This window comes from Daktulosphaira vitifoliae, unplaced genomic scaffold (genome assembly GCF_025091365.1).
Source record: "Daktulosphaira vitifoliae isolate Bord-2020 unplaced genomic scaffold, ASM2509136v1 Scaffold_5, whole genome shotgun sequence".
Lineage (NCBI taxonomy): Eukaryota > Metazoa > Arthropoda > Insecta > Hemiptera > Phylloxeridae > Daktulosphaira > Daktulosphaira vitifoliae.
Genome location: NW_026099576.1, coordinates 17,145,897 through 17,165,448, shown reverse-complemented (window position 1 = coordinate 17,165,448; position 19,552 = coordinate 17,145,897). Strand labels below are relative to the sequence as shown.

The window sequence follows — 19,552 nt, the reverse complement described above, 5'->3', positions numbered from 1 at the left end:
ACCAATTTAATTTCGAACAAGTTATTTATTAAATAATATCAGAAAAATATAAATATTTTGCCAAAATGTACAAACTATTTTTGAACAAATATTTATAAAATATATCAACCATAGATAAATTTTACCAAGACATACTAATTACAAATTATTATTAATTTGTCCTGTATTCTTTTTTTATACAAGACAATAGAAACCACAATAATGTAGAAACATTTTATAGTGCACCATAATAGATATACAGTATAATTAAAAATTTTAATTAAAATATTACATTTATTTATATTTATTTATTTATAAGATAACACCCTCGAAGGGCAATGTAGTACAGGTAGTAATATAATAATATAAATACAATTTTAGAAAATTAACAATATACAGTGATACATTTATAAAATTAAGGTGAACAATAATTAGATATTAAGTATAAAAATAATATAAATTAGAAGTAATGAATTATTATGAATATAACATTAAATATTTGTGTTAGAATGATTATTATTAGTTATTACCCATTTTAATTTGTTAGGACAATCATAAAAAAAATCAAAGTTGGAAATATTATTACAAGACATTAACATACGGTTTATTGGGCTATATTTAATGAAATTATTTTTCCCTAGAATAGTAAAAAATAATTGTTGAGATCGGGTATTATAAGCTGGTATTTTAAAACAAATTTGATCAAGTAGCTCTGGGCAGATAATTTTATTATTTAATAGTTGAGGTATTTGATTTGTTAACAATATATTTAGAGAAAATTATATCTGGAATTTAGATCTAATAGAGCTAAAATACAATTATAGAAATATGTATTATTTATTAATGATTTCTGTAAAACGTTTAATGAGAGTACATAAAAAAACTATATTAATATCATTACCATAAAACAACAAATTGTCAAATAAAAAAATATATCGTATTTTAAATAATCATAATTCAGCTGTCTGTTAAAAAGTAGAATTTAGCTATTTTATAGAAGTTTCTCTAAGCAGAGTATGAAAGTACAATTGGCAGTAATTACCATAAAGCTAAAAAAGTTTCATAAAAAACAAACATAACATTATTTTAAACATCAATCACAATTCGGCTGTCTCCTTAGTTACAGAATCTTTAATAAAGACATTTTCTTCAAAAAATTCAGAATATTCTAATAGTTGCTTTTCCGCCTAAAAAAATATAGTATTATTTTCTAGCTGACATATTTTTTAATTTTTCTATATATTTTCAATTTAAAATATAAAATAAAATATATTCTTAAAAATGTAAGTTATACGCAAATAAATAATTACTTGAATAGCCAAGTTGCAAACTACAATCCACTTTGATTGAATACGTGCTATCCAATTGTTAACCATCTTTATAGTTGGTGGATAATCTAATCTTTTGATAATCTTGCCGCCTTTTTTAATGATGCGATCTTTCAGATTCTTATTGTCTTTAATTTTTCGCATCAGACTACGCAAATATAACAGATAGCCTTTTTTGCTGAGCAAATTTTGCGGTGGCTCTGATGTCAAAGTAATGATATCTGTTTCAACAGAAGTCAACCATTCCATCATAGTACGAATCGAATTATAAAACTCGTACTGTTAATAAAAATTAAACTTTACAAATTAATAATATTGTTTGCATAGATATAACGTTTTTTAGATACTTTTTTATCAAACGATAATGGCTTCGCCCAATCAACAATTGAACGGATCCAAGTTTTGGAGATTTTAAGATCAAGAATGTAAGTGTCTTAAAGAAAAGATGAGACAGTATCAATAAATTTTAGTTTCATAAATACAAAAAATTAACGGACGGCTGAAGAAAATGAATTTTTTACATACCTGAGATGGTGTCTTCAAAATTAACTGTCTCGGTCAAAAGCAATGAACTCATAATGAATTTTAAGGTTTTTATAAACACTTGAATATGAAAAATATAAAGTATTTTTCGAAATATGTAGCACAAAATTTAACGAAAAATTATGAAAAGTTCCTCCGAATCAAACTAACTAAACAAAATACTTGTTTTTTTAAGCAGACTAAATTGTAAATAAGTTCACATAACAACACAGTACATACATTATTACAGTATTTTTAAGCCAATTCATTTAACAACAAAAATTAATTTTATTTAAAAATTAAATAACTTCATATTTTAGTTTTTCATTTTCGATGCTTATTTTTTTTTTTAAGTAAAGTTTGAATACCGGCTTTATTTTTACCTTTTTTAGAATAATGAAAGCCTAAGAAAAAGCATATAATAAAAAAATTTATTAAATAGATTGGTAATGTTCCCTTTAAAATAAGTAGAATTCTTTTTAAGGGATATTTCTAAGCCACGTTGCTACCATTTTTGGTTTTCTTAAAAAAAATTCTAATTTAAAAATTAAAATTATTTTTCATTTTTATACAATAATTCTTTTAGATCTAAGCTCCAGAAACATTATAAGTTAATTGATTCGTATATATGTATACGCTTATAAATAATTTAATGCTAATTATTTTGTTGTGATGAGTATTCTAATTTAAAGTATATATAGTTCGCAATCAATTATACAACGAGGAAAAAGCCATTTTAACCGTTTTTATAGGGTCTAGTAAATCAGAAAGAAAGTAGGACAAATATATGAAAAGTTTTTAAAATTATTACTTTTAGATATGATTTGTTATAACTAGTTGCGAGTAACATTATGCAATAGATGATACATATTATCAGTAGTTCATCAAAGATTGATAGTAAATTATAGCAAAATTTTCCGGTTTTACAGGTTTGAATGTTTCATAATTTGTTATTAAAATCAGTAGTTCTGTTGACTCTTTACTACTCAACTTATCGTTGATACAGAGATTAATACACATGAATGAATCTATGAAATGTCGGAAATAACACTGTGTACAAGTTTTTTTCGATTAAATTATATATTTGATTCGAAATAAATCTCCATCTAACTCGTGTTTTAATTTTATATTGTAATTATGTATATAGAATATTAGTTTTACATTGGCTTTATTAAAAGTAGTGTTTTGAAAACTTTCCAAACACGATTCTATTTTATTTCCACAAGCAAAACAAACAGCAATAAAGAACTCATTTTATCATGTAATACAAGTATTAACTTATAAAACATTACAATAGAGAGAAATTTAATACATATGTATCAAATTGCTACAGTTTAAATCAAATTGTCACGGGTCTGAAGATGAACTTTACAACGAGTGTGTAAAATTAGCATAAGACTGAAGACATGGATATATCTGTAAATATTCGAAGTAATACAACGATCCATTAAAACTTTAAAACATTCATAAATATTATTTGGTTACTAAAAGAAAACAAAAAAAAAAGAAATAGTTTGAAAACGTTAAAATTACTATTATATTATGATTATATATATATTAAATATAAAGTAATTTAAGATGATATACTATTGAAATTCCATCAATAACAAAGACATTTAAATTCATTTTTCGTTATTTTTATATTTTAAACGCCACATCAAAACAACATTTTATGTAACTTAACGTTATATTTGTATTAATAGAAAAAAAATCATAAAATATTGAGAAGTAAATGGTTTATACTATCATTTTAAATTATAAATGCTTATTACTTAAAAAACAGCCAGTTATAAAAGCTTGAAGCTATTCCTAAATACTCATTAGATATTCAGTTTTAATTTAGACCCATTTTCGAAGGAGCGCCTGGGGAGCTTAGTTCGTACAGTACATTTAATGCAAAATTCTAACAAAAATCAAGTAGTTTTCAATAAAAATTAAGAAAAAAAATACAATTTTTATTAATATTAAGGTGGATATACATAAAAATTTCAACAATTTTGATTAACAAAGTTATTTATTTACATATTCTATCACCTTTAATTTTTGAGATTATTACTAATAAGTAAAAATTAATACTTAAATTAAAAAAATTATCACAATAAAAATAATACCTATCAAATTCCAATCGAGGCTAAAAAAATTTTGGTTAAAATTAAATTCAACAAAACATCAGTGTACAAAATCATAGGTGAATCTAGGCCAAGATTATTGAATATTGTAATATAATTATGTAATATGAATATTACTAATTATTAGTATAGTATACAATATAACTATATAATATATAAATACAGTTTTAAATATTTCAATTGTATACCAAAATAATATTATTTGTCTATCTTCGAGACCGTTTACAAACAGAATTAAATCGTCGGGGCAATTTTTTTCTTTAACACATAGTGTATAACATAAGTTTTAATTTAACAAATGTTTAAAGCTCGGAGAATTCATGTACATTTTCATAACTCAAGTTTGAAAAGTTCTATGTGTCCTATGTTATATGTTTCAAGTTATGAACCCCCTCTGTATAAAACGAAAAGGTCCGATTTCAAAAAAAAGTATTTCGAATTTAAAAAATAAACATAATGTATATACAAAAAAAAATTTATTGTGTCCATACACTTTTTAAAAAGTTATTGCAATTTAAAATTAAATGTGAAACCGAAAATTTTAACATAAAAATTTCATGTTTTTTTAAATACGACAGCTATTTTCACATAAAATATAAGGTATCAGGACAAATCTTTTTTTGAACTTGATCTTCATATGTAACATGAGCTTTAATTTTACATATGTTTAAAACCCTGAGTACTTCCGGAAGAACATATTGAAAAGTTGAAAAAATTTTACTAGTAATTTTCATGTTTTAAACTCTCATATATAAAGGGAAATCATCTGATTTCAAAAATCTCAAATAGTGTTATTATTATTAATTTATACAAGTGTTAAATAATGAATTTTTCAGTGGGTCAAGATCACAATTAATTAAATTGTTGTTATTTTTAAACATTTCTATTGCTTCTTTTATATTAAGTTCTTTGTAATTATTTACGATTTTAATTGGTTTTAATAGAGTGATTAAATTTTAATAAATGTTCAGTAACAAAAGATTTCAAAATTTACTCTCCCCCACTCTTTTAATTAATAAATCGAAAAAAAGCAATTTACTATCTACTTCCTGTCCGTACGTGAATTTAATTGATAGGTAAAAATAATTTAAATGATGAATGGAAACCTCCGTATTAAAATTCTTGTTTATTACTACAAAAATATCTATCCAAATTTCCGGAAAATCACCATAGGTGTTTTTTAAATTCGTTTTTAATTTTAACATGAAAAATTCTGCTAGAAATAGTGACAGCGGATTTTCCATTTCTGTGCCCTCAATTCCTCATTAAATTTATTTTAAACTTAAAAATATTTTGACCCAAATATAACTTTGTTGAATCAATAAGCTCATTTATTTTATCCTGTTCTATGTTTTGTTCATTTAGCCAGTCTTTAAGAAAACCAATTGTTATACTTATCTGTTATTTTTTAAAAACATATTTAACCATAGTAACGTGTTTATGAATAATTTTGTCGATGAATAAATAAAGTTTAATAAAAAACTAACTTGTACAAACAATAACTTCTTGGCTATATTTATATCCATATAATTCATAACGCTTGTCGTTTTTAATAACGAAGAACCAGATTTCAACAATCTAATTATTAGTTTAAAATTATTTAAATATAAACTCCAAATAATGTTGAACCCAATAGGAGTTCATAATGTATTTGAATTTATAAAGCATTTTGATAGCAGAGTAATTGTGTCAAAATAAAATTAAACAGAGTTCTTCATTCCCGTTTTCAAAGACAAAAGAAAAATATTTCTATATTTTTAACAAAGTAAATAATCTAACTAGTCATGTTTGGTTTTTAGACGCAGTGTCATGTGAGTAATATCAACTAAACATTTCCGTTTAATGATGTAAACGGCGAACTAAGGTAGACGATATTCTCAAATAAATAATTGGGATACACCGGCTTAAGCTTAATTAAACGAGGGCGTCACTATGGTCTGCGATAGTCCATCAGTGAGAATACTACCGATGTGGGCGGGGAAAGCTAACAGACGTTCGGTGGAAACTGCTCGCTTTTCCTCTGGCACCTTAACGAGTTAACATTGATCTTTTCCTTCATGCGGAACAAGGTGCACACATTTAGATATACTCTTAGGCAACGCGGCAAGGGCATGTTTTTGTTGTCGTTGTTGCATTTACCGTTTGTAGTACTCGATTCCGTTGAATAACCGGCTCCGCTTGTGGATGGGAAACTGAGTGGGCTGCATGAAAAAGTCCATAAGCACTGCCGACTATCACCTCCACAGCGGGTACGTCTAACCAAAACCCGCTCATTCATTTATAAGTAAACCGACTGCATTAGTCACATGAATTCCCCCTCTTTCATCAGCTCTATGCCGACGACTTCAAAGATGTTATTAATGAATTACTACTCATTCGATCACTAATGGTTGTTAATAATTATTAATTAATTGAACATAAATCAAATATACTTTATACCTACTTGGATTAAAAAAACTTTGAAAAATACTCACAAATTGCACATTTCATTTTTAACCGTTTAAAACGAATAGCTTATTGAATAATTTCAATATTATTTAAAATTTAAACAATTTGTCGTATACAAGTTAGTTATTGTAATACTTTACGGGTGATATAAATTCAATTATCCAATTTAACGACATTTTAAATTATAAACACTGGGTTAATTCAGATAAAAACTTGAACATTTTTTGTTTCGTTCAATTTATTTTACGCAATGAGAAATTAAAATTATTCTAGAAAAAATATATAATAATAAAACAAAGCGATTAACTAAAAAAGGAAAAAACTGTAGCTTAAAATATAAGATAATATCTTAGTATTTTTTATTTATCCGTGTGCCACAAAAATATAATTTAAATGTTAACTTGTATAAGATGCTTAATATAGTAAAATATTTGTACAATCACTAATTTCATCTGTCGGTCCCTACACTGTTACTGTAATAACTATTTAAAATCGTTGAAATGATGTAAAACAATTTTTTAGTAAAAATTTTTTAAGAATAGTTAATTCTACAATTTAAAAAAATATTTTCTTCGTTTACTGGAATATATATATCATTTTTTTTTTAGTTGATGTGGGCAAAAAATAGTGTAGCTCGATGCAATTGAATTTAAAATTGAATCTTGCGCACCAAAAGTCAACCTATAAAAATCATCTTTTAGTTTCTCTAATCTAATTGTTCTAAATGTACTTTTCTTATTTAGTTCAAATTTAAAATGTCCATTTAAACACAATTATTTAAATAAAATGTTCAGAAAATTGTATTTTTCATACTTAGAGTAACAGCAAGGTGACTATACAAAAAAAAGTTTAGCCGACTTAAAGTTTGTTTTGTTGACGAGTGACATAAATGTAAGCGATTTGCTGTGAAAATAATAAAATTATTTTTGTTATTTAAATATGTTAACAAAATTATGAAATTTCACCGAACTAAATTCACTTTCGAAAACAGAGGCTTGCCAGTCATGTTCTTCCGAAGACACAAAACTTAGCATTTTAGAATAGCGTTTATCAACAGCACATTTAAGTATTTTTTTGCAGTAACACATTAATGGGAGACAAATCTCAAGTAATTACTATTCATAATTATCACATAACGTACTTCGTATGGCCTACTAAATAGAAATTTTTAAACACAATGCAATATGCATTTCAATATGACTAATTATTACACATATAGCATTGTGTAATCACAATCGAACAACTCGAAAAATTTTAACAATCTTCTTAAAACAAACGCGGCAAAGTAATATGATCTACCATGAAGTGTGTGTTACTACGCTTAAACTTTCCTTAAAAAGCGGTGTGAATTATATGCATTTATAAATCGTACATAGTTAACCCGAACACGCCGTCAGCTGGTACAAATTTGTATTAATTAACTTGGAAAATTAGCAATGTGTTGTTTCCGATGTTAGAGTTATAGGAGAGATTTGGGAGGTTTATCTCCCCAAAACTAGTAATATTTCTGCGTTTCATATTATCCTACGACAAAGTTGCATGAGCTTGGGACCTTTCAAAGAGGCTCACACAAAATTAACAAATACATAATATTCACAACTCTGATTATGAGCTAATTTTCCATTAATATTTTATTTGGAGAACCACTATGGTTACATTAAGTATTACTAGCAGTATATTTGTGCACGTGCGCGTGTATCCACAGTAAAATATTAATATAAATAGAACTTATGTACACAAGATTGTTTCACGGTCAACAGTCTTTAAGGAGAAATGAATTTTAGGCATAATAATTTTCCAGCGGATGAAAATAAGAAAGCGACGGTTTTGTCCTTGACTAGGCCGCCGGCTTGTTATTCTGCATTCCTACACCGCCCAAACACTGACACGTAACAAATCAGTAAGAACGTGTACTCATCTCAATGAATGCGCTACTGATTAAAGCGATAGGCTTTGGACTTTTCTTGACTTGGCTTTTTTCTTCTCACACCTCATCGTGTGTCGCGATGAGGTGTGCTCCATTTGTCTTATCCTATCATTTGTTATTTGTTTACTTGTTACGTAACACGAGTGTCACGTTAAATTCACCTGTCTTACACCTCAAGTAAAACATTTATTACTAGTGAAATTATTTTTTAACAGTTTTGGTGGGATTATTTTAACACTCTGTAATCTGTTATCAGATGAGAAAAATTTAATAACACGTAATTATTACATACAAACTCAATACATTTCAATGATAAAAGCAATTAAACTTTTTTTTTTTAATATTAATCTGCTGAAATTAAACTCAGGATTATAACTAGAGCCCAGGTTTATGAATTTTGCTTGAAGCATTTTAAAAGGATCCAAGTTTGTGCAAACTTATTGTGGGAATATACATAATATCAAATATGTATAGTAACGTAGAAATATTTATCTTTTTAGAGAGAAATAAATCCTTCTAATCTCCACTAACTGTAACTCCAGTTAGAACATATTTTGAACAAATTTATATTGGCTGATAATGTGTTCGGAGAATAACTCAACGAAATTGCATATAAATCCGTATCCTAATAATTACAAAGTAATTTTTATAAAATATAAAAATTATAAATTTCTGAATAAATATCAAATTTTATTTTTTTAGAATATGGAATACTTGCTTTGCAAAATGCATGTAAAAACATGTCATTTTATTATTAGTGCACACAACGAAGTTAAAAAAACATATATATATATATCAAAATCAGAATTTTGTCCATCTCAAATCGAGTTTTTTACCAATATGAGAAAAGTGGTTAATAATAAGATACTTAGATGGCAGCGTGAAAAACAAATAATGCGATAAAAACGCTTCTGGCTATTAAATGACAGCGACCGCAATTTATTACAAATACCACATAATACAAATTTTATGTGGCGACTGGGTTATGACAATATTTAATGAATAACTTTAATTTAAAAAATATTTTAAATAATATCCAATTTTCAAACAGTATCCAAAATTGATATTCTATATATAAAAATTCAAAAGGGTAGCTAAGACTACTTATTTTTATTATTAGGGTGGCTTAATCCCGTTTTTACTTAAATAATTTATTATATAAATAATACTGTTCTTAAAACATAGATATGTTAATCTACGCCCGAGGTGTGATATCATCAACAAACTGTGTTCTCGTATTTACTAAATGAACGTGTCTTTAGAATTTATTTATAAATCGTGTAGATAGTAGATAGGTACTAGACAACCCAATAAAATGAAATGTGAGTGCTATCTTTGTGTTTCATCAGCAAAAGGGACACAATAATTTTTAGTAACAATGTGAATTATCTAATTGAAATATTTGCCTATTGTTTTTGTAATGCACTTTTAATTCTCGCGGGAGTTGTTATTTTTATGTGAGAAAAATACAAAAATTCATTTTTTAGATGTACAATCATTTTTAAATTTTACAAGAATATTATTTCTCAGTAAGTTTAAATTTTACTTGTTACTCAAAATCATATTACATGTTAAAGGCCAATTTAACGGATGTCTCGTCGTGTATTTTGCTAAAAACTTAAGATAACTGTACTGAATTTTTACATAGAAAAATTGTCTAAAACATCTAAATTTTAGGAAACAGGATCTAATGGATGTTAATTTTAAATAACAAATACCCACATTCAAAGTACCTTAAAAGACAAAAAAGTGTAAATTATTTCAAGTACTGCCAGGCGCTTAGAATAAAATTCATAATTATCAAAATAAGATAACGGGATAATGTATTATTATTTTAGTAGCTGTAAAAGAAAAAACTATAAATCACAAGTCATGTCTCGCTCTTCACGGTTCAATTTTCAGATGCCAACGATATGTCCGAAGATTATAATTACACAATTGCAGCCCATGTGCTTTCACTTATTATAATCTCGACATCTTCTGGACGATTAGTTTACGACAACTACAATGCACAAAACAACGTTGGTTATATAAACCATTATTATTGAACACGAACACAGCTGTCATGAAACCGTGAATAAAAATAAAATAATACTTCTAAAAGACTGAATCATGAATAACGTGGAAAACTTAAGGCTGTTTAAGGACGAGGAAGAAATCATTTTGAGAATAATCAAAGAAACCGATAGGATCATGGGTTTTGTCGATGGATGTCTAATAATTTAATCACGATAAGAAAGTACCAATAATTTACGGGCGACATTTAATGTAATGATATGCGAATGTGATTTTACTCTCGACACGTTCTTTTAAAACAATTTCCCTAAAAACAATTAAAATAAATCACGTATATTAATATCAAAACAATAGTTTGATGACTTGCTAATAGAAATAGGCTTTAAAATATCTTAACGCAAGTGTTTCCTGGACCACATTAAATTGTGCGATTAAATCTTGATTGCTTATTTTCTTTTTTTTCTTAATGTACAACGATGAGTAAATTTTGTTAGCCCAAAATTTTCTTTTAGAAAATCAAATTCAGTTTATAACACTGAAACTGGTTATTTTTTTTTTTTTCTTACAAAACTTACACATAAAATATTCCGTATAAATGATCTTTATTTGTATTTTAAATAAGAGCTGATTCTTTAAATTGTATGGTCACCGCGAACCCAAAATGAAACTAGATGGAAAATAATTGTATTTTAAAATGTTTATTAAAAACCAAGTAAAGCTCTAAAAATTACCTGAAAGTTATTTGAGATTTACTTAGAAAAGTATATGATTTAAATTCGTAACGCGTAGCCTCCAGAATCCATAAAGAAAGTTTACAAAGTTTCCTACCTAATAATATGTGCACATTTACACAAATACGGCTTTTTATACTAGAATGAGTTGAGCAAACTTACAAAGAACTAATTTATATAGTTGTTTTAAATTAATACAATTAAATAAGTTATACCTTCCACGGTATTTAACAGTTACGACTTTGACTGACTATATCATTCCAGTTCTATTTGGTAAATTTTAATTAGAACAAAACAAAAAAACATAACTTATAAGTTGACGGCTATAAAAACAATATTATATTTTTATTACATTAATTTAGCTCGACTAAGATACAAATTTAGTAATACTCTTACAAACAGTCAACTTGAAAGCGATGGACTTGCATGTTACCCGACGATCAATCTTAATGTGTTGTGTAATCGAAGAAAAACACTCACGTTTTTAATTTCGCTCCGGGATCTCTTGGCTAATAGTTTTTTCTCCTTGATTCAATTTTGTATTTTTTAATAAGGAATTTAATCAAGAAAACCGATGATTATAATGGCAATAATTATATTTTATCGTCATTGCCGCTAAACGATGAATCGGCAGATTTTCATAGTTCAGTCGGTAAGGTGCTAACAACGACCACAAGTGATAATCATCTTCATATTTAGAGCTCTTGTACACTGCAGTGTATTTTATTGCGTAATATTCAACACTTCCTGATAACGGAAATGAATTCCGATACAATTAAATATCTGTGATTTTATGCACAATCTGACAAGATTTACCAAAATGTAAATCAATTTATTATTATCTATTGCAATAACTAAAACTCAACTGCTAATGTATCACGTGTTACAGACATTTATTATTTACGTTTGTATGAACTATTGGAAGAAATTTTCAACAAATCAACGAAAGCTGAGTAATTATTTACATAATCTTTAGTGTATTCAAAACAGAAAAATAATCACACGAGTATTCAAAATGTATTAATTTATTTATTCAAAAAAAAATGTATAAAAAATGAAAACCAAAATCTACAAAATTGAAATTTATATAAATAAAGTGTCAATTATCCTTAGAATGACTCAAAAGATCCTTAGAAAACTATCGTAAAGAAAATACCAACAATTAATTAGATTATTTAATACTCAGATTGAAAGGAAAAATTTAAAAATAATGAGAGTGCCAATTCAAATAATAATATTCTTATTAAATATAAAATAGCATAAAGAGGTACGGTTACAAATATACTTACCAAATTTGTATGGTATAAGGTTTTATCGAAAATATAATGTTAATAAAAATAACATTTCAATTTCTTTTTTGTCACATGACTCGTTTGACACATTCGTTGTTCAATAATTTTTCATTTAACAATTTCAAAGGTGTAACAAAAAAAGAAATAGGTCTACTACTAATGTATATCTATTAAGTAGATATTTAAAAAAATGCTTTGTAATGCTGAAAAGTAAATACGTGTAGCCAATAATCAGCATCATGTTTAGTCATCACTAAATCAATATTACCATTATATTATTATTTAGAACGTTCTATTATGTATAGCAAATGATTAGAGAACAATAAACATTATTCGTCCCCATCTAAAACTTGTAATAAATATTTAATCGCTAGTTTCACTTACAAGTACTTGTTCATTGTAATATAAAAAAGAGAATAAATGTCTCATTTAAATTATATTATTATGCGTTTTAAGTATATGGTCTAAAAGTGCAATGTTATTTACGGTAGTTGTTAATTTTTTGTTTTAACTCAATTATTAGCAATTGTCTAATAGTTTTCTCTATTCCATTTATTATAATTGATTAGTATTCTGCAACTTCATGAGTATAATACTTAAATTAGATATACTCTTTAAACCGAAAAAGTTATTTCCGGTAATATAACTAATAAGGTAATACAATATTTTTAAAAAAGTTTTTCTCTTTTACACGATACATACTTATTATTCAATATTTCTATTTAAGTTTATTTATACTTTAAAATTTCACTCTTCGTAGAACCGTAGAAAATTAAATGCTGGTTAAAAAAATAAACGTTAAAATTAGTCGAGAAAAGAAAATTTCAAGTACTTAATTCATGTTTGTTAATAATCAATTTAAAATAAATAAATAGTGATTGGACAAATATTTTCTTATTAAATAAACATGATTCGTATACATATTTTTAAAACTATATCGTTAATTTATGAAGATAAATAGGAAATTAGTTAAAGTTTAATACTAATTAAAAAGTATTTATGGTAATAGTAATAAAAAACAAATACCGAGAAGAAAGTGGTAAAGAAGAAAAAAACAAAATGAACGAAATGTATTGTAAATAATATATTATGTAAGCCTGAAATACTATACTACCAATTTTGAAAGATATACTTGCAAGTATCTATCATATAATATTTTTTACAATAGACTGATAGTTCAAAAGAACTATATTAACATATAGAATTGAAATCGACGCAACCATTGGATAATGAATAATTTTATTTTTAATTAAATTTGGTTTATGTATTGGTAATACATTTAGAGAAAATCGACTTAGATGATTTGGTCGTGTTATGAGGAGAGAAGAATCGGAAGCTTTAAGGAAAGTTATGGAAATAGATGTTGAAGGAGGAAGAAGTAAAGAAAGACCAAAAAAGAAATGGAGAGATGTTATTGAATGCGCCATTTGAGGACGGCTTATACGGGAGATCTTGTCAAGTGAAAGTTTAGTATAAGGGTAGCAGTAGTTGGGCTAAATGAGAAGAAAAAGAAATGGAATAGTAGTACATTATTATTAATAATTATCAAGTGAACCCATTAACGAATGAAAAGTTATTTAATGCACAACTTTTCGTATTATATGCATTGTGCATAGTATAAACATATCTAAAAAAAAAAAAACACTAATTCATAAAACAGATCAACAAAAATGTTTACACTAGTCAAATATTTTTATTTTAACGATTCTGCTTGACGTGTAGTAAAGAAGCAAGTCGCTCTACAGACCACAAAATATGTGATTAGTAATTATTATTGTGTGTGTGTTTTTTTTTTTGTTGTGTAAAATTAAAATTTATCCCTTCGGGTAAAAAAAAAAACGATTACCGTTGAAAAATGTCGTTGGTCCCGACTGTCACATAACGAACGATTTATAGCTAGCCCCGGGGTCCAATAATAACGATGTGCCCAGGGTGGGTATTTATTTAAAATTTGGCGGCGGCGGTCGTTGGTCGGCGGCAGGCGGGTAAACACGTCGGTGTGTTGAATGCAAAGTAGTCCCCTCCGCCGCCGCCCCTGTCGCGTGTTCATTAATAATATCAGAATATGCAACACCGCTATATATACACAACTCCTCTTCTCGAATCGTACCGCCTAATGAAATGATGTTAAAAAAGGCGTTCGCCGTGCGTATTTTATTTGACGCACGATTTTCAATTTTCAAAATTAAAAGTTCAAATGTATACACTTTTTCTGTGTAATATGTGTTGTCAAGAGAAAGTACGCACCCGTGTAAATATAAATGTGCAAACATTAAAAACACACGCGGTTCGCTTTCATTGGCCGTTCACAGACGTCTCGGTGTAAAGGTATTTATTACATTTATGCAACGTACATTGAGAAGTAGTAAAAATGTTCTCGAGTCCTACCTTGCAATTACCATTGTTAGCCAAGAGCTTTCTCGTTGTATTTGCTTATCTATTATGAACAATTATGCCGATACGCTGACGCAAAAACGGCTGTGACTAATACGATTTTGCACAAAACATCCCTGCCGCATGCAATGCGATGGTATCGTTAAAAAATATTGTCCGAATCAATAAATACTCGTTACGGATACGAACATTTACTTGGACGGCAGAAATGTGCGAACTATAAACATTTTTAAGAGTAAAAATGTTTAATTTTTAATACATAAAAGTATTATCAATGTAAACATTATTTTAAGTGACTGATTCGATAAAAAAAATTGATTTTGCTCGTCAAAATATAACCTTTGTGTAACTCCGCCTAAGAATTTATTTTTCTCAAACTAAAATATTAACGTTGTAATATTTGATATAAAAAAATATGTTTAACCAATCATTCAATTCATTATCAATATATTCTATTGCGTTTGAATGTTAAACTTTAAACGCAAACTTGTCAATTTACTCACAACAGAACGGTTACCTACACTTTAAGTTGTTGTTTAAAACTGTCAAATCAAAAACTTTTCTTTGAATAATATAACTTATAGAAATAATTTACCCAAAAGTAAACGCGTACTTAAAACTGTCAGTCGACTTAGAACACTTGATAAGTGCTCAATCATTTGAACATAAAAAAATATAGACTACCCGATAGTTTCGCGTAAATTTCGAATGACATAGCGTTTAAAAAACAGTTGAGTTTTTAGAATATAAGTATAGGAAAATAAAATGGCTCGCGCAACTATTCATACGCAGACAAAACAACTAAATGAATAGTTAAAAAAAAAAATTCATCTATTACTGTCCTGGATTTTCGTTAACAGTAAACGGATCATTAACTGGGCCTCGTAATTTATTTTGGATTTTTTTTTAATCTAAGAACGACTAACCGCCGAGTAACAATAAAATGGTTTATGGAAATAATAATAACGCAATTAGCGTCGCGTTACATAAAAATAATTGTAATAGCAATGAGTCTACGGCTCAGTTTTCTGGTAGCCTTTTTTTAATTTAACTTGAGTGCATTGACTACACGATTAACATAATGACGTAGACACTTGACAATAGTCATAGTCAAGTGAATGTATTAATAATATATATATATATATTTATTTAAAAAGCGACTTTGATACACGCGTGCCGAAGTTTATCGCCGACCCCGAACGTGTTTTCCGTGTGGATAGTTTTTAAGCTGTTTTTTACTTTTCAGATTTTCGTAATATTTTAACATTTATACAAGTGCTCTGAAATATATTCACATCATAACGCGAAAAGAAGCTGAACAATTAAAACACACAATCACGTTATACTATTACTATTTATTGTACTTTAACCCGTTCACCGCTAATAACATGCTCGTTAACACAGCCATTCTCATGTATCGTGTAATTTATCCAACAATCGTGTTTCAATGGTCCACGTCTGTTTTGACTGGACACACTCTAATGCTACCACGTAACGAATCGCAATTTGTAATAAATATAATTTACATTTATTGTTATGTTAATTAATAGCAGATCATCATTTTACAATAATTTATTCGTCCTGATTCTGTAATCGTTTAGGTGCTCTCTCAAACGGTTGATAGTTACGCCGTGTCTGGTGAACCGTAAATATAATGCATTTAAACGGCCATTGTCATAAGCAGAACTAGATATTTTTATTAGACTGTGCGCGCACCTTGATACCTTTTCAACGTACTTAGGAATTTTCCATGAAAGCGTAGGCGATTTTGAGGGCTAAGCCTTGCCAAAAATAAAATGAACCCATCCAAAACTTTAGTACATTTTGTATAACACTGTACAAAAATATTTTTTAGGACGGAGAAGTTATCATTGTCTCCGAATTTTTTCTTACTTCTATGATGGGTGTGGATATATGCAAAAGAGATTTTTACAACCCCACCGTATACATGCGACCTTAGCCGATTTTGACCTTTACCCGCCTAGGTGTGTCTGACACATATTATAACAAAACGCCATGGGGATAATTGTGATAAAGTTGTTTATTGATTGACTGTGAAAGGAGTTATTTACACAAACAGCGATTAATTTTGTATCCGTTAAAACGAAAACTAAAATTTTCTTAATAACGTTAATATTTTTAATAATGAAGATTACAACGATAATTAACGGTCTCATTAGCCCGGTCGGCGGCCCAAGCCGTATTTTCGCCTATGACGTTGCAACAAACAAAGTGGGCAAGACGTTTTACAGACGATTTAAATTTACTGTAAAACAGTAAACTGAGTGAGATAATAACGGTACAACACTAGAGTTTAGAAATAATTGACTTTCCACTCTCTCGCCGGTTCAGACTATATGCAGTGCAGTAAACCGTTTGTTGGCTACTACGTTGGCTGTTGGTATTATGCCACAAGGTTTACATAAACTCAAACAGAACATTAATGAACGTAACCGCGACGAATGGCGGAGGTCCACTGGCGTGACAGTGTAAACCATTTCATAACTCACAGTGCATCAAATGAAAATATTATACCTATACCAATATACTAGTCTATTGGCATGTGTTGGAATATAAGTGACACACATAAATAACGGATAAACACCGAGTGGTTTAAAGCGCTGCTGGTCCGCGCATTTTTTGCGCTCTGAGCTGTGATGTTGCGCCCACGCTTTGCATCGGCGACACGAATAAAATTATCATACGCTTAACCTTCTTCGACCAGGTAAAACAAACACTACGTGTGCGGTGTAATTTGAATGCATCATAACTGACAACACGCTGTTGGTTAAGGAACATTGTCATCCATTAGCGGTCACACTAGGACTTTTTAAATATTAACAAAATAATCAAATACGAACCCGCAATTATTTTTAATGAGTGAACGATGCATTTCAAATCAAGTTATATTTTTGGATTATTCGTTTGAAATTGAGACCACAGAAAACATAACACTACCTTGAAACATATTCATAGTTACATAACTTTTAGTCATTTCGATACATCTTCAGTTTTTTTTTTTCTGTGCTAAACAATAGGTTTAAGGTGAAAAAAGATAACTAGAATTGCTCTACTTCTTAATACTGCAAGACAATTGGGAGAAATTTGTTTGTGTAATTACTTTCAAAATGACAAATAATTTCTGTGCAAACACATTTTATGACTTTACAAGTTCTTGATTGAAAATTAATTTTTTTTTTTTTTAATTATAAATGAATTTAAATACTGCAATACATGGGTTTTTCCATAGAGTATATTTTAATGATATTTTTTGTATATTTTATTGTTTCATAATAATTATAACCAATCCAGTCGTCTACGAAATTTCCCACAGCGGACTATCAGATGAGATGTATGTCTCATCTAAATGTGTACATTCGCATACTTCTTTTGGATAGTTCTCAAAACTTCACTTAAAGTGCGTATTAATTACACCCAAGCGCGTGAGAAGAGAACTATAAACGAGAACAATGTCTTCAGTCGTAAATCATTTTTAAGTGATTAACTCTCTAATTTGCTATCATCGCACCAATTTAAAAGATCATTCACTCTATTGTTCGACATTCGAGGTATTTAATACAAATCTATTTAACAAAATGATATTTAAGACAATTTTTCATTTAAGATGAAATTTTAATTAAAAACTTTATTTACAAATAGGTTTGTTTATGTAACTAATCAAAACTAAAAGGGTATGCACGACCCTAATTCACCTTCATCTAGAAAGTAAGTCTCAAAAAATCAAATTTATCACATGACACGACTATGCTGTCACTTCTAATGGCATTAGATAAAAATATTTATGTACTGTGTTGTTATTTTTCTAAAAGTTAGATGTGTCTATCATAATCAAGAGAACGAAAATTTTTTTTCTTCTACTATTGTCACGATACTTTATAAAAATGACATTGAGGTACTATGGACAGTGTAATACGTATCGGTGCTTAAACTTCTACTGTTTTGAGGTTATTGACAGTTAAAGTTTAATCGTGAAACCAAACATACTTGCAAATTGAAATAGTTTTCTATTTTTATTTTCTCGTTTAACAATATATCTTTGGGTACATTGAAATACACTACTTCAGTTTTAAATGAACATTCACCTCATAGAATATGACGTTCTTGAATACATATCGTGGGAAATGCCGGTCAATACGAATTTCTATAAAACTATATGGATAATCAATGAAAAATATGTAAATATTTAATTCACGTTCAAATTTTAAAGTCTATAATTTTGAAATTAACGAAATATAATAATTTTCAGGAACTAAATAAAATAATTTAACTTAGAAAAATAATTGCTAGATAAACGTAAATGGATATTTTCCGTTTTATCAAATATAGTGTATATACAAATTAATGGTCTCGTGTATTTCAAAACTTTTAAACTTGAGATTTGTTGTTTTTAGTTAATAACAATTATTATGTTGACTATTAGAGAATTACCTAATAAATGTCGAAAGAAAATACTGTACATCATTGTGCGATTATCAATTCCTAAAATGATGGCAATAATTGCAAAACAATATTCATACTTATCAATTATGGCACCTTAAGAATGTTCAAATACCCTAGAGCATATTTGCTCACGTTAAAATTACAGTCTTTTCACATAAATTAGGTAAATATCCAAATTAAATATAAATTCTGAAGTCTACTACGCCTTTCTATTATTATTTCGTGTTCCTAAAGTGGATAATGCAAAATAAAATTTGAGTATTATTGATATTACCCAATCGTTTATCATTCTAAGCAGTTAAATGGAAAGCCAAGTGATTCTATA

The 19,552-nt window shown here is 27.9% G+C and overlaps 1 protein-coding gene across 2 annotated transcripts; it reads right to left on the bottom strand.

The window, feature by feature from the left end:
* Positions 1–404: 404 nt before the first annotated feature.
* On the bottom strand, positions 405–19,552 carry LOC126907702 (uncharacterized). Of its 2 annotated transcripts, XM_050689188.1 has the most exons (4): positions 1,833–2,010; positions 1,655–1,740; positions 1,290–1,586; positions 405–1,166 (listed from the first exon to the last, which is right to left on the bottom strand). In XM_050689188.1, exons 1-4 carry the CDS (start codon positions 1,882–1,884, stop codon positions 1,077–1,079), a joined length of 525 nt encoding a protein of 174 aa, XP_050545145.1. In that variant the 5' UTR covers positions 1,885–2,010; the 3' UTR covers positions 405–1,076. The 2 variants fall into 2 exon arrangements, with proteins under 2 accessions (XP_050545145.1, XP_050545146.1); XM_050689189.1 differs by lacking the exons at positions 1,655–1,740; positions 1,833–2,010 and adding an exon at positions 19,502–19,552.

Excerpts from the sequence above, each read along its gene's own strand:
- LOC126907702 (XM_050689188.1), bottom strand. The coding sequence starts at position 1,884 with ATGAGTTCATTGCTTTTGACCGAGACAGTTAATTTTGAAGACACCATC. Across the intron at positions 1,587-1,654 it reads CATTATCGTTTGATAAAAAA|TACGAGTTTTATAATTCGAT; the intron begins GTATCTAAAAAA and ends TTTTATTAACAG. Across the intron at positions 1,167-1,289 it reads TTTGCAACTTGGCTATTCAA|GCGGAAAAGCAACTATTAGA; the intron begins GTAATTATTTAT and ends ATATTTTTTTAG.